Source organism: Sinocyclocheilus rhinocerous, unplaced genomic scaffold (assembly GCF_001515625.1).
Source record: "Sinocyclocheilus rhinocerous isolate Xijiao unplaced genomic scaffold, SAMN03320098_v1.1 scaffold768, whole genome shotgun sequence".
Lineage (NCBI taxonomy): Eukaryota > Metazoa > Chordata > Actinopteri > Cypriniformes > Cyprinidae > Sinocyclocheilus > Sinocyclocheilus rhinocerous.
This window is the reverse complement of record NW_015634483.1, coordinates 200,695-226,495: the sequence shown is the minus strand read 5'-3', so window position 1 is coordinate 226,495 and position 25,801 is coordinate 200,695. Positions and strand designations below refer to the sequence as shown.

General features: G+C 35.5%; 1 protein-coding gene across 1 annotated transcript in view; it reads right to left on the bottom strand.

The window, feature by feature from the left end:
- arid5b (AT-rich interaction domain 5B) overlaps nucleotides 1-25,801 on the bottom strand; it is a 126,717-nt gene that overhangs the window by 33,864 nt on the left and 67,052 nt on the right. The window contains exons 5-8 of the mRNA XM_016559567.1: nucleotides 12,062-12,183; nucleotides 7,269-7,479; nucleotides 2,179-2,231; nucleotides 513-610 (exon numbers count right to left, since the gene is read on the bottom strand). Of these exons, the coding sequence (XP_016415053.1) occupies nucleotides 513-610; nucleotides 2,179-2,231; nucleotides 7,269-7,479; nucleotides 12,062-12,183 (484 nt within the window). The remainder of the gene's footprint in view (nucleotides 1-512; nucleotides 611-2,178; nucleotides 2,232-7,268; nucleotides 7,480-12,061; nucleotides 12,184-25,801) is intronic.

The following is a 25,801-nucleotide window of genomic DNA, read 5'->3' as shown; positions in this document are numbered from 1 at the left end:
AATTACTCACCCTTGTGTTGTTCGAAACCCGTAAGACCTTCGTTCATCTTCGGAACACAATTTAAGATGTTTTTGATGAAATATGAGGGCTCTCTGACCCTCCCATAGACAGTAAGGTAACTACCACGTTCAAGGTCCAGAAATTTTCGTCTCTACTGCGTCACTTTGGACACGCGTTCATGTCATCACACCGGATCTGGGTCAGCACAGGCGCCGCCACACGCTCGCGTGAGTGAACAACACGAGGGTGAGTAATTAGTGACAGAATTTTCATTTTTGGGTGAACTAACCCTTTAATGTGTGCATGCAAAAATCCATTATGAAAGCAAGTTATAATAGCCATTGTTTAAATGGTTATATTTCAACAACAAATTGAAGTAGAAATGTGGTTAAAAAGCCACCAACAGAAGTTTAATACTCAGCATCGTTTAACATATTTAAATCAGTTCCACAGAAATCTGCAGATTCTCTCCAAAATCATCACTGGCTAATGAGGAAACGAGAAGACCAACCTCTCGTAGTGTCTTCGTGTGCACGTGGCGGCGCTGGTGCTTCCCGGGTTGCCGCCCAGTTCATCATATACACTTTTCCACTGTCTGCGTGCTGTGATCTGAAATGAGAAGTGCGAGTTTATTATGAGTGACAAGGACGTTCATGTAATGGATGTGTGCATGAAGCAGAAATGAAATGAACACTGATATTAGCATTCCACTATTCATGCATTCAACATTTATGTTGGGCTTTCTTTATTGTGGAATGATGAAAATAAGAGGGTCACTTGATGCATATTAAACAGATCCCGTAAGCTTTATACTTATTAAACGACACCGAGCGCATGATGTCCCACGCAAGGTCATAAGATTGAGTATTGATGTATGCAGACTCTTAACCGAATAGAAAAAAAGAAAACACATACTCGATTAACATAATTCACATACACAGCGATTAATATTTATGAGAGACCTTTAGTGCATTCACCGTACGAGGGTTAAAATATTTTTAATGGCCGTTTCCCGCAGCTAACGGCTGCCTCTCTCAATAAAATGCATTCTGTGGAAAACCACATGCATCAAGTGCTGGGAAATTAATGCATGTGCGATTTAGTCGCCCAGGCCAATGTATTCACCACAGACTAGTTACAACACAAATAAGTACAATATTCTCACAGTGTTGCGGAGTACAGTATGACTTGATGTCCACGGAGACCAAATCACGATTCAAATGTAGAAACACTTCAATTAAAATACCGTCGACCATGTGCTCTACTTTCCATCGGTAATTTGACTCATTGAGTAGGGCATCTGCCGTCTCCTCCGGCGTTTAATGAAGCATTTGCAGTTTTGACAGCATGAGAACAGAATCGCCCGTGGCCTCCGCTGCCTTCTCTAAACTCCCTCAGTCATAATAGCCCTTGACTGCTGTTTGTTTTAACATGGCCATTGTGTACGGCAGGTTTTTGGGTCCGGAGTACAGTAGCGGTTTCAAAACACAGTCAAGTACAGTTCAACCGCAGGAGAGGAGTTTAATCTGATCTTTTTGAGCAATGTAAATGTTTCCAATGACGTCATGGCTCCTCCTGCACGATGATTTTCATTACAGATGTCAGCTGCATTTAAAGCCAAGCTTTCTGTGGCAAAGACAACGTGAGCAGCCAGGGGACATAGAAATGACAGAGAAAGGCAGGCAGCGGTATCAATACGCAAGAAGTGGCTTCCTGTTTGCTCTTAATCTAAACAGCTTCAACGCTGATGAATGAATGCCGAAAATATCGAATAGCTGGTCGCGTAGAAGGGACTTTAATGTTTTCACCATACTTTCGCAGAGCAGATGTCAGATAAGCTGCCAAGTGAATTCCCTTTATTGCGCACTTCGCTCGTTGCACAATAATGGTCCCTTAAGAGCCTAAACATGGGTAGTGAACAGGCCCCAACCAATTTCCTCCACCGCAAAAGGGTTACACGTGTTTTCCACTTGTAGATTTTATAACAACTGCGAGCGATCTGGCCAAATTTGGATCTGAGAGAGTTCCGCATCCAGGCCAGAGTCTAGTAAACACACATTACACGGCAGGCCGGAAAAAAAAACCGAAACTCTTGTTTTTCAGGAATCTTTCAGAGCCAAAGGAAAAATCGTGCTGCCAACGGCACTGGATTTCAAACAAATCGTGTAAACACTCACCACCTCGTATCCTCCCAGTTTCTGAGCCGCTTGAAACATAGTCCAAAGGTTTACTGTAAGAAGGATAACAAGGATGACGATTAGTTCCACAGGAGAGCGGAGGGAAGCGTTTACATCGGCTGTATTCGGGATAGCATACTACTGTAGTGTACACTGTGCATGTTAAGAGAATTTTCCCGGGCATGAAACAGCCGGATGACCTGCTATATGCAAAAATGTGCAGTATGCACTACTGTATCCCACAATGCAATGTACTCAACTTTCAACTTGACCTTCCATTTTAAGTGTGGTCATACGACTGGAAGTAATTACAGCCATGTTTTTAACATCCCATTTCACTCATTATTTGATCCGACTGCTAGAAGGTAAGACAGTTTTACACTAAATTAAATTAAAAAAGGGCAAAATCGTTTCAATTTGGAAATGATAATTGGACGCCAAAAATAATGAGGTCATGTGGCTTTAATGTAACATATTACTGTTTAAAATTGTCAATTGAAGTCAGTTTTATTTGGATAGTGATTTCACAATACACATCATCTCAAAGCAGCTTTACAGAAAATGATGATGCTAATCTTTATAATATCTTAATATCTTCAGGCCTTTAGCAGATTAGAGCTGGGCAATTATATTACATCTTGAGATGATATAAACAATCAAGCAGTTGAGATTTGCTACAGTATATATAGTAATGCATAGTTTTTACAAACTACTTTTTAAAGAATAGTAGGCAGTACTGTATATACACACTCTTGCAGAAAAAGGTTATTTGTTTCAATCTTTGGTTCCATGAAGAACCTTAAACATCCATGGACACATTCCATTGTAGAAAAGGTTTTTTAGATTAGGAAAATGTTCTAAACACTAAAAATGGTTAATAGAGATTTATACAGTGATGCCGTAAAACAGGGATCCTCAAATCTGGCCCACGAGATCCACTTTCCTGCAGAGTTTAGCTCTAACCCTAATCAAACACACCTGAGCAAGCTAATCAATGTCTTCAGGATCATTAGAAAATCACAAGTAGGTGAGTTTGATCAGGGTTGGAGCTAAACTCTGCAGCACATTGGCCCTCCAGGGCAAGATTTGAGGAACCCTGCCGTAGAAGAACCATTTTGGGTTCCCTGAAGAACCTTTCTGTTCTGAAAAGAACCATTATTGTCTTAGTGTGAAGAACATTAGAATAATCTATGTGCAATGAAAAGGTTCCATGGATTTTTAAAGTTCTTCAAGACTTTAAGAGTGTTATTTTAAGAACTATTTACTGAAAAGTTCTTTGGGGAACACAAAACGGTTCTTCCTTCCTTTTGGGAACCCTCCTTTATTTTTAAGTGTATAGTAGTGTATACTGTGTAGCATATAGTACGCTAGTATTCCATTCCGAACACAGCCATACTAACACATTCTTCCAATCAATTGAACATCAAATTAAAACATGACTTGAAACGCTTGTCAACAATCCATTCCCCACCGTTTAATTTTCGCTATATGAATACTAATGCTAAGCAGGGGAGAGAGTGAGCGAGAAAGAAAAAAAAAAGATGAAACTAAATAAATTTGTGTCAGTTTAATGAAGCAGAGCTGTGCCACATTTATGAATAAGGCACAGCAGAAATTAATGAGGGTCTTTGCTGCTGGGGGACTAATCAATCAAGATTCAATCGCCACACACACAAAGCCGCTGCATTTGTCAGAGCGGTGTTTGTCTGTCCTTATATCTTGCAGTATTGATTTTTGCCTCCTCCCAATAGCTACTTCTGATGGACTGTCGGGTTACAGGGCGAGTTGTTTTTAAGTCGGCTGAATGACATTAAACTTACAGCCGAGCGCTGCTCTCTCTCTCTGACACTTTGATACATCAGTAATGGCACAAATACTACTGAAAAAATGTGCAAAGATTGTACCTTTAGGGGTACAACAGCTTGTCACTGGGGCAGTAGCCTTAAAGGGACAACTTTCTAACTTATCTACCTCGAAAAGGTGCCTATAAGTACTGTGGAGTCTTTTTATTTTACATTCTTGGACATTTTTTTTTGGTCTGTTCCCACTGGTATTTCCTTTCTTCATGCATTTTTGTCTCTCTATATATTTTTAGATTTTAGTTGGCATAATATTAAAAAACTGGTCCCCATGTTCAAACTTGAACCAACCTTGTTACCATTTTTTTTTTTTTTATCATTTTACATGAATGTAAGATGATATATATTTTAAATAATTATTCAAGAAGAGTTCTCAGGCTTTTAATTTTATCTTATATCTTGTTTTGTTTGTAAACAATTAAAAATTGTAAACAATTTTATTGTAAACAATTAAAAATGTAAAAGTAAACATTTGTAAAAAAATATCCGTTTTTGATTTTCTAAGCATCACATTGTAATTAATCTGTGAAACTGTCAACCATGTTAATGTCAACTCTGTTACATTTCTGAAGGCATAATTATCTATTAAACATCTATTAAAATCCACTAAAGGATTAGTTGACCCAAAAACAAAACAAAAAATCTGTCATTGTGCAATTTCAAACCCATAGGATTTTATTAATCTTTCAAACACAAATCAAGATATTTTTTAAATGAAATCTGAGAGATTTCAGCCCCTAATTTAAAAGTCCATTTACCCAAAATTTGGAAGCTTTAAAAAGTTCATAAAGAGATCATAAAAGAAATGCAGTGGTTTAATCAAGTCTTATTACATGATTGTGTCTCTTCAAATGATGAACAGATTTAATTTAGCCTTTTATTCGCATAAAAACACTGATCAATGCACATCAGACATGGTAAACAGCAGCTCAAACATGCTAGCTTTATGCATGAGAACCACTGAGGTTTGTTCAGCTGAGCTTCTGTTTACCATATTTAATATACATTGATCAATGTTTTTATATGAATAAACTAACAAAGTGTTCATTTTTGAGTGAACTGTCCCTTTAATTTAGCTTGACATGGCACAGTGCAATTTATAAACACTTCATTAAACATCACTTGTTGGATAGAGAAGTTGAAAACATAATTTTGTTGCATAACAATCTTAAGCCAGAAGATCGATGCCTGATTCCCTTTCTTACTGCTTTCATAGAAGAATGAATCATCTTCTACAAGAAGTGTGTGTCACACCATACAAGGTTAAAAAAGGTTTATAGTGACGAGCGCCTCTAGTATGAATAAGAACATGGCAAAGTACATCGCATCTGCTCTCTGGGCTCACGCAGAGACTCCTACACTCATGTGTGCATCTTGACGTAGGTCAAATATGTTCCTATTTGATCACGATAACCGAAAATGATCCTTCTATATAAAATGCAAATAATAGGCTTCACAGTCAGTAAACAGATCTATTCCTTAACTTTATAAGGCAGCATGCCAACTCAAACAAAACCATTGGTGCTTATACTAATGGTGCTTAAAGTTAATTCCAATAAAGTTTGGTGTTAGCATGTTGCTAAGCTAACGACGTAATACTCTAATTAGCAGAGTTAATATATACAATACAAAAAGATAATTGTATTTGCAGTATACATTGATTCTAAATTATATTTCTTGAGTCAATTTTGTTCACCACACATTTTTGTGTGCATTCTGGATTAGATAAATATAGTACATGTGGCAAAATGAGGAAATCCGCATAACTTTGTAGCCTAGTTTGGCATGATACAAACAATTTTTATTTAGCAATGTGCAAAATCACGAATATATAGACATATGAGATGTGGCTTGTACATATTTCTATTCAGTAATTCGATGTTTTTTCCACTGACAACAGGGTTGAAAGTCAAGGGCAAAGATTATGAATAATAAAATCTCTGCTTTCTGCATTTAGACAGTAATAGATTGCATGCATACTTTGAACTTCGTGAACCTAGGAGAGGAGGTAATTCTGACTTTGCTATGACAATCTGGCGCTTCTGCATCAGCTACTGTTTTGTTATTATTTTAAGTATTTGCTATTGACTGTTCAAATGCAGAGTTTTGCGCATTGTGTGTGTGTGCGCGCACGCGTGTGTGTGCGAGCGAGCGCGAGAGAGAGAAAGAGAGAGAGCGAGAGAGAGAGAGAGAGAGATCGAGAGAAAGAGAGAGAGAGAGAGCGAGACACATCACAGTGGAGTCAGCTGTCTTAACCGTGGCTTGTGTGCTGCAAACACATATTCATCACTGTGTCTGTCACGAGACTCTGTTCCCCTTTCGGGCTCTGTCTTTACATTTATTTTGAAAGATGAAGCTCGCGATTATGGTAAGGGGCGTTACATTTCCGACGAGTGCTTGCGGTGTTCGGCCAATCACAATGCACTGGGTCAGCTGGCCAATCAGAGCAGACTGCGCTTGTCGGAAGGAGGGACTTTGTAGAAAACGAAGCGTTTGAGAGAGGCGGGGCATAGAGGACTTACAATAATGTACAGTATTTGAAAAATAATGTGTTTTTTGAACATTAAAGCATGTCATCATATTCTGTTACACCAAATACACAAAATAATGATCTTTAAAAAAGCATCATATGAGCCCTTTAAAGGGACCTGGAGAGTTGCCTGGAAATAATTGTATTTGTACTCTCTTTAAATTATGTTGACCTACTTTGCAACTTTAAATCATAAATTACAAATTTTTGCTGTTTTGGGTCACTGTGAACACTGCAGGATGTTTAGTGTGAACTAAATGGACACAATGTCAAAAATAAAAATCTCTTGTGTCTTTTCAAACCCATATTTATTTTTTCTTCTGTGGTACATTATGTGACACAAAATTTGATGTGAGTATCATTAACGGCAAAGGTCATTAGTTCTTGCAATGCCACATGACTGCAAATGTGATCAGAGAGCTTCAATATACAGCTTGACTGAATAAATCACCATGTATCTCGTATACATTTTTTTCCCCCCGGACATTCTAACTAAGATATACCTTTGTGTTTCACAGAAGAAAGAAGATCATGTTTAATTGATAGCAGAATTTGCATTTTTTTGTGAAACAGATACTTCAGAAACATGCTTGCCATTCATTTCATGGAAGTGACACATATTTGTTCTCAAGTAGTCTCAAGTAGTGCTTGAGATTTCCAGAGCTCTGTTATGGAGGAGGAAGTGAAGAAGCTGCACTTACTCTGTTTGAAGCCCAGGTACGGTATCCTCTCAATGGGAGTTTTCCTGTCTTTCATGTACTTATACAGTGCCACCAGGAAGGCCTGCTCGTCTGTGCGGCACTCCTCACCCATCTCCACCTTCGGGTTATCCTCGGGCGAAACTTTTTTACAACTGCTTCCGCTGCTGGTGTTCCGGGGCTTGGACACTCCTGATTTTGAGTCGCCCTTAATCTAAACACCACACAGCAAAGAAACATATTTAATCATATTGAAAAGCACGCTTGGTCTGTCATAGCATAGGTGAATAACATCAGAATTACGGCATCAGAAAAATATCAAAAGATTGCATTTTTTACATCAGTGGTTCTCAACAAGTGGTGTTTCATTTGTGATTAAATCAGTGGTTTTGAATTCATCTTTTTTTTAGCTTTACCACTGGAAGAAAAATAATTTTCTTAATAACTATTATTGTCTTCTTCTCCAGTAACATTGTCAAAACATCCCTGAAGCAGGATAATCATCACTGTATTGTTTTTGCACTAACACAACTCATTTTCACTAGATTCATGCTTACGAATTTGCCACTGGGGTCAGAAAAATACTTAACACTAAATTCAAGATTTTAAGGTTATTCAATTTTAATTTGTCTTGTTTTAAAGAAGCTATTTAGATGTACGCTACCGTTTGGTGTCCGTAAGATGTTTTTAATATTTTAAAAGTCTCTTATTCTCATCAAAGCTGCATTTATTTGATAAAAAATACAGTAAAATTATGAAATATTATTACAATTTCAAAAAATAATGATTTCTATCTGAATATATTTTATGTAATTTATTCCTGAAATGGCAAACCTTAATTTTCAGCAGTCTTCTGCTTAAGAAATATTTCTTATGATAATCAATGTTGAAAACAGTTGGGCTGCTTAATGTTTTTGTGGAAATCATAATTTTTTTTCAGGATTATTTGATGAATAAAAATGTATTGCTCAATTTAATACACCCTTGTACTAAAAAGAAGCACCAATTTCCTTAACATTTTTTTAAAATTTATATTTATTTATTTATTTACTAACCCTAAAGTTTTTGAACGGCCCTGAAAAAAGGTCAAAAATACATATCAAAATTATTTATTTTTTTTTGTCCAAAAAAACAAAAATCAAAACCTGCAAACCACCAGCTAAGAACTGCTGGTTTACATACTGATTGTTTTCAGTTCCGGAAAAAAAAAATATGTGGCGTAAAAATAGATGCTGTGCATTTCCTCAATGCCACTGCAAGCTCTCACTTAAAACACTTAAAATAGCTTGTTCTGACCCAGGAGTGAGTGTCTGAGAACTGTTCTGGAGTCAGTTTTACAGTTTCAGGCCCCACCATGCTGTCACATGCTGCAGTCATCGCTGGCCCACACACGTCTGTTTAGCCATCTGTTCCCAATAATCAAGAGCATTTATTTTCCAAAAGGAGTTATCAAGGCCAGTGGAATATGTGAACAAATACAAAAAAAAAGTCAAAGAAAGAAATGCTGAAGCATTAGGTTACATTGACATGAACTAAACAATCCCTGGAAGCAGTATAACATGCTTTTTGAAGTATATGTGTGCGTGTTCTATATCATATGAGAGCAACTGCAAAAACAAAAACCCTTTGTTTTTAATGAGAATTCATTTTTTTATTCAGGCCAAATTATTCTGATTGAAATACAGTTCTTTTTGTTGCACACCAAAGATTTACACCCCAGTGGTGTTCCATGGAGGATCATGACTCTCATTCGAATTGTGAGGTAAAGATCCCCATCCCGAGTAAAGCAGCTGATGGCATTCCGAAAGACCTTGAACCACATTAGATCACATCACAGTCAGGGCCGGTTTAGATCACAGCATGTTTTCAAGGTTCTCAACAAAGCTGGAGTGAATTAGCTGCTGTTTTGCCAAACAAATATTCATCCAGACAAGGAAGATCATAAAACACTGCCCTCATGCTGGCAGGAGAATGGACAGGAAATGACATGTAGGGGCAAAGGTTAATAAAATAACACGAAGAAAAACAATTGAAGCCCATTAGTCAAACATGGGAAACTGAAGAAACAGTAACACTAAATGCCAAACAACAGGAGGAGGGGGAAAGTGCTTCAGATTGATGGACTGAAACTGAGGCTAAGCTGCTCATAACTAACAACTAATAAAATAATTATGCACTGAAAAACATGCAGAAATGAAGGATGACCTGTATATTTGTGACCAAGGGCCCTATCATACACCTGGCGCAATGCGGTGCCAGGCGCAACAGTGTATTTTGCTAGTTTCAGCCCGACGCAGTTGTCATTTTCACGTCCTGCGCCACGTTGTTTAAATAGCAAATGCATTTGCGCTCATTTGTGCGCCTATGGGTGTGCTGTTCTGAAAACGAGATGTGTTCAGGCGCATTGCTGGCGCGTTGCTATTTTGAGGCACCTGAAATAGACCACGCGATTGACCAACAAAAACCTGGTCTAAAGTCTGGCGCAATATTTTTTCTTTGTTATTTAAAGAGCGCGTTAGTAATATGCGCCTATAGACGGGTGCACAACGCGCGTACACTTTGCTTATTACACACACAGGGACGCGCAGCAGCATACAAACATTAAAAAAAAATGAAAAATTAAATTCCGCTATGTAAATAGCGAACCCGCCATGGCGCGAGCGCAACTGGCTTTTAAAGGGAATGGGAGATGAGACTCTGATTGGTTTATTGCACGTTATGCCCAAAACACACCCATTACTCATTAAGAGAATTAGGGACTACCCTTTTAGACCATGCGCCGGGAGCGCTGACCGTTTTTCCCGTCGTTAAACTAGCAAAAGTGGATTTGGACATGCACTAAGTGCACCTGCGCCGTGCTCTTTAGACCATGCGCTTAGATCGTTAAAATAGGGCCCCATGTAAGTAATGGACAATAATAATGTTTTGAAATTGTCCGCATTGGATGATATTGGAAGCTGATAATATGTAGGCTTATTTAATTCATTAATTCATTTAAAATGTAACCAGTGTACTGTTATTTTATAGCCATTTTCAAACAAAATAAACTATTCTTTTTACCTATTCTTTAAATTTACTCTATTTTTAACTATTCTTTTCTAAATTTATTATTGTTTTATTTTTGTTCTAAATTATCCAGCTTCTATAGCAGTGTGTTAGTTTATTTTATTAATTAATTTTACTTTATACATTTATTATAAATTAAAATATTTTATTGATTCGTGAATTCATGAAAACTTGTGTAAAATTAAGGTTTTCAAACAGTATGTTGTTCTTTTATAGCAGTTTTCAAAAGACTATATAGAACTAGAAGATAAACGATTATTTTTTAGCTTTATTATTTTATGATGTCATTTTTGTCCTAAATGATCCCGTTTCTATTGCAGTATATTAGCTTATTTTATAAATCAATTTTACTATTTTTATTTAGTATTATATATATCAACTTATTATAAATTAAAATATTTAAGTACTGTATAATACATGAAAACTTTTTTCAAGCAGTATATTGTTCTTTTATAGCAGTTTTCAAAAGAAATTTTAACCTGTACTATTATTAGGGTTGGGTATCGATTCAGATGTCCCGATTCGATTCGATTTCGATTCGCAAGCGCTCGATTCGATTCGATTCTCGTTTTTTTGATTACATTCAGTGAATATAGTTTTAATACAAATGCTATTGATATTTCTAAAAAATGAACAGTAAACATCAGTTTACAAATGGTGAATTAATAAAAAGAAATTAAGAACCACATGCCTGTATTTTAAACCTATTCTTTTTTTTTTTAAACAATAATATTACTTTAAACAGCTAATGAAATGACTCTCAGAGCCGCTGGAGATGCCATTCGTGTTCATATCATCATATAGTGAGATGGCAGAAGCTGAAAACACCGCGAGCGTCATCCGCGCTTTAGTAGTAGTAAACAAAACAGTGCGCCGCGCCATCCGCTATTCATTCATTACAGAAATCATGGAGCCTTATGCGTGATATCAAATGCTTCCGCAGATTTATAGTATTACTATAGCATTTCACCTGAGCATTGCGAATCACGCGTATGGCCATGATAAGCGCTGAATGAATGACAGGATTTCTGTTGTAACATCGCGCAAGGTAAATAAGGGTGACATCTAGTGGAGAAGACTAATGATAAGATTCACGTTAATCAGATCTTGTTTTAAATGTGTGCTGAAATAAATACCGGAAAAGATGATTCGCGGCTTTTGAGAATCGATATCAAATCGACGTCATTTTAATAAACGATTAATCGAAAAATATTATATTAATTTATTTTTGTTTTAAATTATACCTTTTATATATCAGGTTTATTATTTTATCAGCAGTATATTAAGTTAATTATTTTATTAATTACTTTTTTATTTAATATGTAGTGTAAGCATTACATAATAAATGTATAATTAATACACTTATTATAAATTCAAATATTTTTTTTACGGTAAAATTCATGTAAAACTTGCATTTTAGTGTGCTTTCATAGTTCTTTTTTATATATATTTATTTCACAATAGTAAATATTTATAACATCAGCCATTGTATGACTTGCTGAAATGGGCAGTTTCTATGGTGTTTTCTACACAAACATTCCTGGAAACTGCAGTGCATGATGGTCAGACAGTCTTCTCATGTTTTACTTCTTCTGCAAAGTGGACCAGACCTTATGCTGATAGTCGAAAGCCTGGCTCTGGGACACCAGATTTCATTAATAATATGAAAATAATTATCTTGTCATTTGTACAGACCACAACTTCAACATCTGTGTATTTCTACAGCCCACCTTGACTAGAGACTTGCCCTCCATACCGTTGGTCTCTCTGGCAGTACCGCCCTGCCCCTGCGAGTCTCGCCGCTGGGAGATGGAGAGCTTCTTCTTCCGGGGCCGGCCCTTCAGGTTGGGTGCTATGGACAGCAGAAGAGTAGTTAGAGCGGTTACTGACAGCCATATGCACCCACAGCCCATAGAGAGCACTGACGTCTGCTCACTGCACTATAGCACAAATAGGGAAACATGACAACAGCCATGTCTGCGGCTGACACACATAGACTACAGCCAGCATAGTTCCACCAATTGGCGGCTTGACAAGTGATCCCTGGAACCATTCCAGTGACTTACATTGCTTTAAATTATATATCATCCTCCTTCATTCTGGATATTTGTTCCATTGAATGGCACTCAGGACTTAATTATCCTGAGACAAGGTCAAAACGCTGTCTGCCACTGTTACAGGCATTCTTGATCATCAGTTCCAAATCATTTTCATCATTATATTGGCCTCTAAGCAAGAATGTTAGATAATACACATTGTAATGGTAAAACAATTCGCAGAATGACAGGATGTCAACAACCGGAAAACTCAAACAGAACCTGAAGGGCAAATGAATAAAATCACTAATACATCGTCATCACGGCTCAAAATAACAGCGCAACTGGAGGTGCAACTGGGTCAGCCTTAAAAAGTCGTTCATCCAAAAATAAAAATTCTGTCAGTATTTGCTCACACATGTTGTGTTAGATATTCCCTAATAGTCCAACTTTCTATTCAACATGGCACAGCTTACGCCTATGAGGCATGTGCCACTTCACCACTTCTTTTTGAAAGCCATATTTCTATGGTTGTAAATTCTACACTCTTAAAAATAAAGGTTCTTTATTGGCATCTGTGGTTCTTTGAAGAAACTTTAACATCCACAAAACCCTCTCCACTGCACAAAAGGGGAGGAAAAAGATCCTTCAGATTACTTAAATGTTCTTCAAACTGACTGTTTGAGTTCACCTCTAAAACTGAATGTCATTATTTGCCTTCATATTTCATACATCTTATCTGCAAAGATATCTAACCAGTGAATATGCTTTACATTTACACCATGTTGACCAATGGCAGTGCACTTAGAATAGAGCTTTCTTTAACCAGATTTAATAGAGAATCTGGGAATAGAGAATAGAGTTTTTTTAATAGAGAATGTTGCTTTTTGTAATCATTTGGTAGTTACATTTTGAAGTTGACTAGATTTACATAAAAAATTGTCAAAATCAAAATCATCAAATATTATACAAGAAGAAGAAGAAAAAAGAAGAAGAGGAGATTTCATTTTTTGCCATATCGCCCAGCCATATTCCTGTGAAATCTATTTACAATATAGTCATTTTTGCTTAAGGTCATTACAATACCAAATTTTTCATATACCATTACAATTTTATAATTCTTGACACCAATTTTGATATCACAGCAATAAATAATATTAGCCTAACTAATATAAAAATTTCTCAAACTTACTGAAGACAGCTGGTAATAAAGTAAGAACAACCAAAAAGAAAAAAAACCTAATTAAAAGCAATAGAACAAAGACATGAAATGAAATGAAATAGAGTGCTTTAGGTTTTGGAATTAGGTCCACCTAACTAACATATAGGAAATAATATAGAAATTGAATAAAGTAATCAAATATAAAATAAACCACTGCATAGTCCTCACCACATTAATTAAAAATACCACAATTCCTATTAAAGCTACCAAAGTGATTCAGCCAAGAGCAATGAGTGATTTTCACTTTTACTTTTGTGGTTTGATTAACATTAAAGACACTTTAAGACCTAATGCATGGATCCAGTATACTGCATCGATGCAAATCAAACATAACTGACTGTGAATATGTGAATACTTGCAATAAGACAGTCATTTTGACATAATTTGTATGTATTTGTCCATTTACGTGCATTTATTTAAAAGTGTGCACACAGAAAACCGTCTGACAGACAGCATGCAATAACCGTATTAAGTTTCTTTTGTGACTTATCCTAAACTACCTTCTTTCTTTCGGGGTCAGAGGAAAATCAAATGTTGCACATTTCTAGTTTCTAAAAGCCCCTTGTGCACCTGACGAATGCCATCAAAGCATCACCAGCATCAAGCTGGAAAACGACAAGCACAAGCGAGAGTTCAAACTCGGCGCAGCGAGAGGCAGGCGGAGCTTTTGACACCAGGACAGGTGCTCTCGAGCACAGGTTCAGTCAGGTCAGCCGCCACTGCATTCCATGTGCGCGGATGATTAAATCATCGTCAAGGTTACGACGGGCCCAAGGCTGCGGCCACAGCGCTACACTTGATCTTCCAACAAACTAGCAGCCTGATCTGCTGTGGGAAAAGAAAAGAAAGCATTAACTAATCAGCTGGAGAAGAGCTTCTTTTCTTTTCTTTTTGGGTTCTTTTCTCAAGCCGCCGCCTTTTTGCATCAAATTTGGCGCATGCAGCAGCGGGGTCAGAGAAACGGCGCATCAAATTAGTCCATTTGTTCATAAATAAACATTTATGTAAGAAGCCTTTTTGTCACCTTGGCAACAGGCAGGTTGTTTACTTGGCTGCTGTGGCCATGACAAACACATTTGCGCAGGCATCCGTGGGCTCGGCAGAGGAAAGGCTTACGTTTATTGAGGAAACGAGGCTGCTTCTCTTAAATGTCACTTTTTCTTTGTTCCTTAGAATAATTCACTCAAACGGGATTCGTATTTTCGCCGATTCTTCCTCTTTTAGCTTCCACCCCACATCACAATCATTTGAATTCTAGTCCTGTGAGTAATGTATTACTCATGATTGCCGAAGTACATTAGCTCCTTTACTTCACGCTTGTTATCCTGCATTGAGCTCTCCAATATGAGCACTCCATTCCCATTTTTAACACTATTATAAATAACAAATTATAAGTTTGGGTATTTATTAATAACTTATTGTACACATTAATGTACAAAGGTTTGGGGTCGGTGAGATTTTTTTTGCACATTTTTGAAAGAAGTCTCTTATGCTCACTGAGGCTGCTTTTTTTTTTTTTTACTGGAAATATTAGTTCCCATTTTAAAAACTTTTCTATTTTAATTTTAGAATGCTGTTTATTCCTGGTGACAAAGTTGAATTTTTTCAGTGTCACATGATCCTTCACAAATAATATGCTCTAATATGCTTATTTAGTATTCTAGAAAATACTGCCCTCCATCATTTGATCATCAAAAGTCAAATTTAAAAGGATGAAACTATAAAAATTAATTATTGTATTAGCTAGAGTGTAATATAATACTCTTAGGTCTGTTTAAGATCTTTTTATACTAATATCTAATAAATCAACAGCCCGTTGTCAATTATTCCTTTATATACACATACATACATACACACACACAAATTTAATATCAAAGTTAATACCAAATTATAATAATATAAATCATTAATATCAAGATATCATCAAATTATAAAGATAATAATTTAGTTATATCAAAATCAAACCAAACCAAATTAACATGTAACAATTTATTTTTATTTTTTGCCAAGTTTACTGTTTAAATTTAAACATGGATGAAACTTTTGATTAAATATAATCTTAAATATGTTTTAATAATTTGATTATTATTACTATTAGTATTATTTATACTTCAAGAAGTACATTCTGCTGTGCAATAATATTTTTCTGTTATTTAAAAAAAAATTTTTATTATGGTTTGTTTTTTGTTTGTTTTAAATCCATTGCACAGAATTCCATGGACTTTCCCCCCAAATCCGGATTCCATTTAAGCCTGCTGATGAGACATAACAACTGTGATCTGTCTCTCTCTCTCCCTTATTCTTGCACACAATATGGGGACTAGATTGGCCAATATATCAGCCAGGCTGAAGAATCTGCCAATATTTGGGAGATTGTGAGATAATCAGCTATTGTGAGATAACGGGCAGTTCAGTGTTTCTACTTAGCCAGACGAAGAATGTTAGAACTTATAATTAGAATTGACATACTGTATGTATGTATGTATATATATATATATATATATAGACAACACCCTTGTCAATGAGTAATATACATTGAGCGTGCTTACATGTGTGCGATTATTTAAATACAGACATAATACTTAACCACTAATGGTGATCATACAGTTGTCACCGCATTGTAAACCAAAGCTCCAATTATCCAAAGGAATAGCTGACCCCTTCTTTATACGTCTACTTTTCTTGTTTTCCCCTACACTGACTGCTCCCATTGTCACAAACCTCAAAAGCTCATTACCGCAACTCAGTTGCTTTTGTTTCCAGTAATCTCTGTGCTTTCCCTCTGTGGATTTTAACAGGTCATTTGCCATGCTGCTGGGGGCTGAAGGGTGGCCAGAGCTTTGAAGCCGAGCAGGACTTCTCTGCCTTCTTCCAAAGTCATTACAGAGCACTATGGGGTCTCTCGCAGATCAAATATCTGCCTGTGCATTCCTGTGGTCATGCTTTTTCCTTTGAGCAAATACGTTTGAAGCATATCTGCGGATTCTCCAGAGTTTTGGCCTGAAACATTTGCAGTGGATGGAAGTTTCAGAGGAAGCCAAATTAAATGAACTGTATCTGAGAGCCTCATTCAAAGTCAGACCCACACCCGTCCTCCCAAAACACACACACACACACACACAAACAAGGTACAGTATGGGGAAAATATTCGCCCTCACATTCCATGGCTCAAATCATTGTACAGTATGTTTACAACTACTACAAACTTGAATAAATTCAACTTAATATAATAATAAATAAAACTTTACAGTTTACAATAACTTTTTAATGACATGATTTGATTTGACTTGATATTTTTAAGCATTTTTTACTTGATATTTAGAAGCCTTTGATTGAACGGGAAAATGTTAGACTATGATATTGGTTATTATTATATTTTCCTGCTCACATGGTTGTGGCTACATCAACAGAAAAGTCGTTTCATAGATGGATAAACTTAATACGATTTGATTTAGAAAATTCATATTCCCAGGAAAGGTCTAAAAAGGAAAGCATTGTTTTCTTTAGTATAATGTGCACTTATGAATCATATAAAATAAAACCAGAGACATTTGTAAAGAAAGCAAATAGGGTCGGTTTTGATTTCATATTACCCTTTACAAAAGAAAATTATTATTTTATAGGTTTGAAGTGGCTTGTATACGTCAGGGTTATTATAGTTAACTATAACCATAAAAAACATTATTTGAAATAAAATAAACATTAACTGAAATAAAATATTTTAAAAATAAATCAATGGCAATGTTTCTCATTTTCATTTATTGTAACTTGTAGTACTAAAATAACTAAAGCTAAATAATAATTAATAAAAACATAATTAATAGACACACACACAAAATATCTAATAACATGACAAAACCACACAACAAATTTACTAAAACCTTCAAAAAAAAAATTAAATACAAAAATTACAAAAAAATCTAAATATTAATACAAACTACAATAGTCTGGCAATGCAGCAATTCATATCAATGATTGAAATGATGTTGATTGAGTTTGACATGTCTGACTGCTGTGGAAGAGCTAGACTGAGCTGAAAGGTCGCGCTCATCACATGACCTGTGTGTTCTGGCACACGTCCACATGATAAACTCTGCTGCTAGGAAACCCGCTGCTTTCATTCTGCAGGAAGACAGAAGGGCTGTACGCCAACCTCTGCCAGGCTAGTCCCGCCCATGTTTTCATCATCATCCAGCTGCACTTCCATTCATAACATCCCGGCACAGGTCAGCGAGGTAAGTGGATTACATGAGCACATGTATGACAGCAGTGGCGGCGCTAGGGTGGGGCTTGACGGGGCTATAGCCCCATCAGCCCCCCAAGGATTTTCTAATAATGTTCCTGTTTTTTGGTGTCACTTTCATTAACATTAAAAAAAAATAAACATTAAAAACCTAAAATTGTGCCTAATATGTGGCCTATCAACAATTGAGAAAGGAAAAATTTTAATCGCATCATATGACCCCTTTAAATTATTGCCTTAATATTTCTCTTGTGGCCCATATAGTGAAAAACATGAGAAAGAAACGTATTTCTCGTTAAACGGGTTGTTTTTGAAAATCGGTGCACGAACCTAATAATAAGAAGAATGTAACAGGCCTACATTAATTGGAAATGTTAATCCTCTTAATATTGCCCATTTTTGATGCTTTTGACAATATCTCTGGCTATCGACGACACATGATAAGACGCATCTCAGCACGGGGAGGTTATCACGGGGACCCCCCGCAGTGCGTGCCGTCTGCTATGCCACTGTGTGGAAATAGTTGTATGAATTGTCGGCACTTTATCTATTGTAAAAAATGGTTAGAATTTACCATGTTTTCCTGCCAGTTGGCATTGAGAGTGACTGACACTTGGTGGTCAGAAAAAATGACTAAATAGATGTGTAAAAAAATAAATAAAAAAGAAAACAATGAAAAAAGAAAAAATCCCTACTTTCTCTCTTTTCTATGTGCGTTCATAAATTGTATTAATTTGTAAGTGTCATATTTGGCAGTTGGCATTAGAAGTTACCAATAACAGTGGCATATGAGAAGTTTAATACAACAGAAAAAAAAAGTAAAATATGTCTTTTTCGAAGCTGCTGTATATAAAAAATACAAGGTGGCTGAATTTGCATGCTGTTTAGATAGCTGAAGCTTATAGGCGTTCATTACTTTCACTCAATTTAATTCGTTTTTTAGCACCCCCTCTGAACTGTTAAGCCCCTCCTTAGCACCCCCAACAAAAGAATCCTGGAGCTGCCACTGTATGACAGACACATTCATATCAATAATCAACAGACCAGAGCAACAAATCTGTTAAACAGAAACTTTCTCCTTGGCTCTCTCTCATGGCCTGTTAACACATACAGTGGTTTTACAGCTTTACAGTCATTTATCTGTTGGTCATGTTATGGCTGATAACAGATAAATAAACAAAAATTATAATTTCGTGGTGAATTATTTCATCAGATATATATTAAATAACACGCATAGCAATTGCTGCAATGAAATTAGACTTTACATATTTTCAAAACCAAGAATAAATAATTTATAAAATAAATCAATATAAAAAAATTTTACCAATAAAACAAATCTTTAATATTACCCAATACTGAATAAGGTATTGACATATAGTACAATGCCTGTTAATAAAGTTAGTTCATATGGTAATAGTGACATTTGTGACGAAAACACAAGCTTTTAGTCAAGATACAAAAAGCGGTATTGCTTTTGTACATCAGTTTTGATAACATTAATAAATAAAAAATAAAACCAGTCTGATTTACTCAAAACCATTTAGTGCCACAAGATATTCTAAACAATATAACCAAAATGATAAAATACAACAAGACTAATCAAACTTGATCCAGTTCTTAGCAGAAGCAGCAATCTGCGCTTCTACTCTTATTCTGCTCTCAATATGCTAATATGCTGCCTCAGCTTCTGTTATGAACTTCTGACTAGCTGCCATTTGATCTCTGTCTAAAAATAATCCAACGTCATTTTGTTTCTCTCTCTCTTACATTTCGTGGTGAATTATTTCATCAGATATATATTAAATAACACGCATAGCAATTGCTGCAATGAAATTAGACTTTACATATTTTCAAAACCAAGAATAAATAATTTATAAAATAAATCAATATAAAAAAATTTACTTAATTAAAAAAAAAATTTAATCTGTAAAATATACACATTTATGCTTTAGCAACTTGTTGTTTCTGTAATCCTACTATAGTATTTTTTAAAATGAAGAAATAATGTTCATTAATGTTCTTAAAACATAGCATTCAATAGTTAATACATGGCATTTGGGACTCCCAAAAGTCCCAAAGCTGTCAATATAAAAGCTTCCAACACTAATCGACCGATGCCGATAATTTAAAAATGCCAAATATCAGCCGATATATCGGTCTTGGCAATACATTGATCAACCACTAGTAAACTTTTGTCTAAATAAATTTAAATTAAAAAACTAAAAACAAACATTTATTAATTAAATGCTACAAAAAAGCAAAGGTAACCTAAATGTAAAAATTGACAATTAAATATACTAATATACAGTATATTCAGTATATAGACCAATAATAAGGCTGTTAAAAAAAGCCTCTTGGCCTATACTGACTAATAAGGGATATGGTACCGATATACTACTGGTCAAAGGTTTGGAATAATTAAGTTTAAATAAATAAGAAAATACATTTATATATATATATATATATATATATATAATATATATATTCCAGATTTGCATCACAGGAATAAATTACATTTTAAAATATATAGTAATTAAATATATATATAATAGAAAACAGTTGTTTTAAACTTTAATAATATTTCACAATATCGCTGTTTCTCGATAATTGCAGCTTTGGTGAGCATAAGAGACTGCTTTCAAATACATAAAAAATATTGTAATTATTCCAAACTTTTGACTGGTAGTGTATATTGTGCATTCCTAATCTCGATAGCAGATAGGTTGCGTTTTTTTGGAAACCTGTTTGACAATCATTATTTTTGTGATTTCCTTATGGTGGAACCAAGAAATTAGGCACTTTGGCATTTAAACTTTCTCAACTTCATTGAAAATGAATGACTTGTGATTGTTTTGTCGCTGCAAACCGCTGAACACCCTTTATTCTTCCTCGCTCGTGGCCTGATTTAATTCCTCACTCTGTGATTTAATACAGCTCTATACAGCACATGGTACTGTGAGGTGCAGAAGGAGCAAAACATACACGATGAATAAATGATATCGCCCTCGTTAAATAATGCTGCGCTCCCAAATCCCCCACCCAAACGGCAACACTTCTATCTTTTAATCGCTGAGAGTGTTGAGCAGAAGTCTCTGAATCAGCAGCAGCGCGACTTCTGCAAGGCTTTTTTACAGTGCAAACAGATTGGACCAAACAATGAGTCAATGTCACTGCACGTCCCCTCACGGGGGGGAAATGCGGTGTGAGCGCTTAGATGACGCACACACCAAGGTCAGATGCTAATTCAAGAGGGAGCAAGTGATAGAGTCACAGCACATCGCTAAAAGCTGCGGTACACACACACACACACACACATATGCCGGAGGACGCATTGGCGCTACATACGGCGCATTTGTTATTTATTTATCTATCCGGCCGTTGTGCTGAAGTGTGTGGCGTTATGTCATGTGTGGTTGTGGGAGAATGCTGCATCAGCTTGATCCCTCCTCACACACTCCAGCCGGCCTTATTCATCTCACAGACCTGAGAACTTTATGTCTTGGGAAGAGAATTTGAATGGTGCTTGCCTATGCTAAAGTCACTGTTATTTAGATAGGCTGTTGCTAGAACAGAAAAAAAAAGAGTCCACATGATATTCTATAACACTACCGTTATATACGCCTTGGGTCCTTCTGTTAATGATTAAGAAAGATTTTCCGTGCATTTTACTGTTCCGCAGGTGAGAATAGACTTTGATTAGTTAGAAAAGCAGAAAGTCACATGATTTGAGGTAATATATATGTTCATACAACAAATGGTGTGGGACAAGTTACAAATCAAAGTTAAAGCTGAAAATTATTTTCATGTTATGGCCAATAACTTATAAATGGCCAATATGAAATTCTTTATATTTTCTCTGTAAATAAATAAATAAACAAACAAACAAATAAATAAATAAATGTTAGAAGTGAATCAACCTAAGCAATATATTGGTCAACAGATATATAAATTAAAAGTAAAATATTTAGGCATGACACCATAATTATGAAATAGTAAGATTATATTTAACAGTATTAAATTATTAGTGTTTTTGAAGATTAATTTGATAGTAAAATTATAGCTGACATTCATTTTCATGTTATGAATAATATAATATAAATAAATAAATAATAATAACAAACATATATATATATATATATATATATATATATATACACACATATATTAAACATATCCATGAAAGCTTTTTAACAAACACTCCTGAAAATAAATTTGATGGTGGAGGAAGTGTGTGTGTGTGTGTCTATTTTAGGGGCAAGTGGGGGGGAGGGGGGTTAGTAAAATAAGTACCCCCTTGCACTTACTAAGATGAGCACCCTGGGTCACTGTCACCCCAACCTGCTCACATCTGACTGCCCTGTGTGCAAAAATATAAAAAGTTGAGACTACAGCCTATTCAAGTGTCCATTAATCTAGCCAGCATCGGTCAGCAGGACAGCACTCCTCCAGAGCTGCTGGCACGGCCGCTCACGTGGGCAGGGGCGGGGGGGTCAGTCTTGGCTCAAGCCAAGCAAGTGTGGAACGGGACACTACGAGAGTGATTTATAGACATCCAAATTAACAGTCACTGCTGAACAACAGATGCGTCGTCACCCGATCCTGCCCCTCAGCGTTTACTTAGCGTGTCTTCCCTGTGCTGGATTTCATCCTCATTTAGACATGCCACGGTCCGGGCCGAGTACCACGAGAGGTTATGACTGAGACTGGATCCACTCACACTGGCGCAGGAATGTGTAATAACCATCATGCCAATTTCTCATAAATCTCATTTATTTTCCTAACTCTCTCGCTCTGCGCTGCTCCCCCCCATTGAAGACGCTAATATGCCCTGTGGTTTGACCGAGAACTGGCCATCTGTGTTGACGTTTAATGTATTGAATAGTTAGCACTTTACGTTGCAGTGGATTTTAATGCGGTCTGGGAATAAATTCAAGCGGGGTGAGCGATGGAGCTCGAGAATAGATCTGTGCGGTCTAGAAATTGCTATTAAATGAATTGCTGCACATCTGCATTTCACTGTATATATTATGTATAAATAATATGGAAATATAATTTCTAATAACTTCTAAATTTTAAAATACAAATAAAATACATAGGCTACAACATTTAACACACACACACAAATATATATATATATAATAAAAATATAAAAATGTTTCTTTCAGAAAAATAAAAATGTGATATATACACACACACACTATATATTATTTACTATTTATAAATAATATACGTAAACACATTATTATATACATGTATATATATATATATATATATATATATATATATATATATATGTGTGTGTACTGTATACACACATACATACACAAACACACAATAAAACAACTAAATCATAATACCAAATTACATATTCAAATACTATATTTTAACTATATATTTTCCTATTATTTTTTGGCTCATCAAAATATATATCAAAAATACACACGTAATGTGCAATAATGTATGGCATAAACCTGAAAGAAGGTAAACATATTATTTTTCACAGCTAGATTTTGAGCTACAACAATGCAATAATCTATGTGAGAAGAGATGACAAAAAGCACACCATCCTGTGGCAAATTCATCAAACTAAATTGCATGATATCCATGGGGAGGGCAGAGCGCACAGTGCAAATTTGCATCAGAATTGCTGATGCAACCGCATTACCGCCAGCACAGCGCAAGTGCGGCCCGACTGACAGATGCATCCTGGGGGAGAAAATAAAAGGCCAGCATGTGCCCCAGACAGTTCTCTTAAGCTGGAAGCTTGTGTGTTTCACCTAGTGTGTGTGTGTGTGTGTGTGTCTGAGAGAGAGACAAAGAGACGGACAGATCTGTCCACTTATGTAAGCATGAAGGACCTGGGCATCCCTGCTAGCTCTCCATCTTGTGTGTGTGTGTTGACTGTGGGTTAGCTGAGGTGGTCCTGAGGCGGGGGGTGCAGCAGGTTACAGATGGCACTTCATATGTTGTGCTATCAGTTCTTCTGCACTGCAGTCCAGACGCATGAGCGCTATGATACATCGTCTGCCAGATGCTAAATATTCCCTGCTCTATATAAGATCAGCAGCATCTTGGCATGGATGGATTCATTTGTTAGCAGTGAGAGATGAAATATATTAATATAATTAATAATTATTTTAATCTGGTCAATGTGTCATTTATGTATTGCCTGCATATTTGATTTGATAATAAAGTGTGTTTTTCCTTCTGGTGTTACTAATTACTAGTAGGATCAACTTACAATGTAAGAAATAATTCCCACAAAACTCTATACTATTGATATATTGTTGTTACACAGACAATATAATAATGAGCAATTAAAATTATGTAAAACAAAACAAAAAAAACAGACAGACAGACAGATGCCAATAATCTAACAACAATAATGCCGTAGTCACTAACATATTTTAAATTTTATTTTAAAATATTTTTTATTTTTATTTTTATCTAAATATTATAAATAATTATAATGATATTATAAATAACTAATAAAAATAATAATGACAAAAGTAGCATAGTGTAGTACAGTGTAAAGACAGATAACATTTTTACATAAATTCAAATATTATAAAATGTAAATACACTAATAACAACAAAAACAATAACGATAATAATACAGTAGTGACATATTTTAACATTTGATTTAAAATTAAAATATAAAATTTTAATATAATAACAATAATATCAATCTACTACTATTACTACCAATAATAATAATAACAGTAGTGAGAATTTTATATAAATCTAAATATTATAAATAATTAAAATTGTATTATAAATAACTACTGCTACTACTACTACTACTACTACTACTACTAATAATAATAATACAGTAGTGACTATTTTTTACAATAATCTAAATATTATAAAATGTCAATGTAAATATAATAATATTCAATATAATAAACTACTACTACTACTAATAATAATATCAATAATATAGTAGTGAGAATATTTAACAATAATCTAAATATTACAAAATATCAATTAATAATAATAATAATAATAATAATAGTAATAAAGTAGTGAGAATATATTTTACAGTACATTAATCTAAATATAATATAACAAATCACAATGTAAAAAAATACTACTATTACTACTAAAGTAGTGTAGTGTAGTACAGTGTAAAGACAGACAGACAGAGAGCTAGATTAACACACAGAGAGATATATAGATAGCTGGTGTAACTGTAGGTGTTTGTTCATTTCTGTAGATAATGTGAATTCCACGGTGGCTGTTATTTCCAGGCAGACGGGCAGCATATAAAGGATCTTCTGCCTGCCTCAGAAACTTTGATTTCCTCTGAATATAATTACACAGCACAGCGTGTGCTTTCTGTCACAGTCAACACAAAAGGAGGTTATTTCATAAGCTCTCATTGTGTTTCCAGCACTAATGATTTTCATTAGCGCACAAGTAAGGATAAATGTCTATGAAATGCTTTGGCTCGGTCTGAAACGTGCACGTGACGTTCAGCTCTGACCTTTATTTTAAAATAAACAGCCCTGTTTGCATAAAACGCACGGATTAATCCTTAACTCTAAACCTATTAAGAACTTCAAAAGCTGAATGCTGAAGATGGAGGGAGAAGTTGTTATCTGCATGTACGATTGAAGAACTCTGGCCCAAAGCCAAGCGCTAATCATCATTATACAGCCGACCACAACCTCACCATGACAACCGTGATACCCACAGAGCATGTATATTTGCCAGAAACTTAAGGCAACTTTGAAGTCGGCGCCCCCTGCGACAGATGAGCCGTTTGAATTGGCTCGGTGGAATCGATTCAATTTCTGACACATGGAATATTACAGCCTCATTTAGGAATTAGCAGTGCCAGTCTGCAGCTGCTTTCAGATGATCATTTTTGAAATCAAGAGACAACTTACGGACATCTGTTCTCCTTCAAGGTTCGCCTTGTACTCTCACCATGACAACCGTGATACCCACAGAGCATGTATATTTG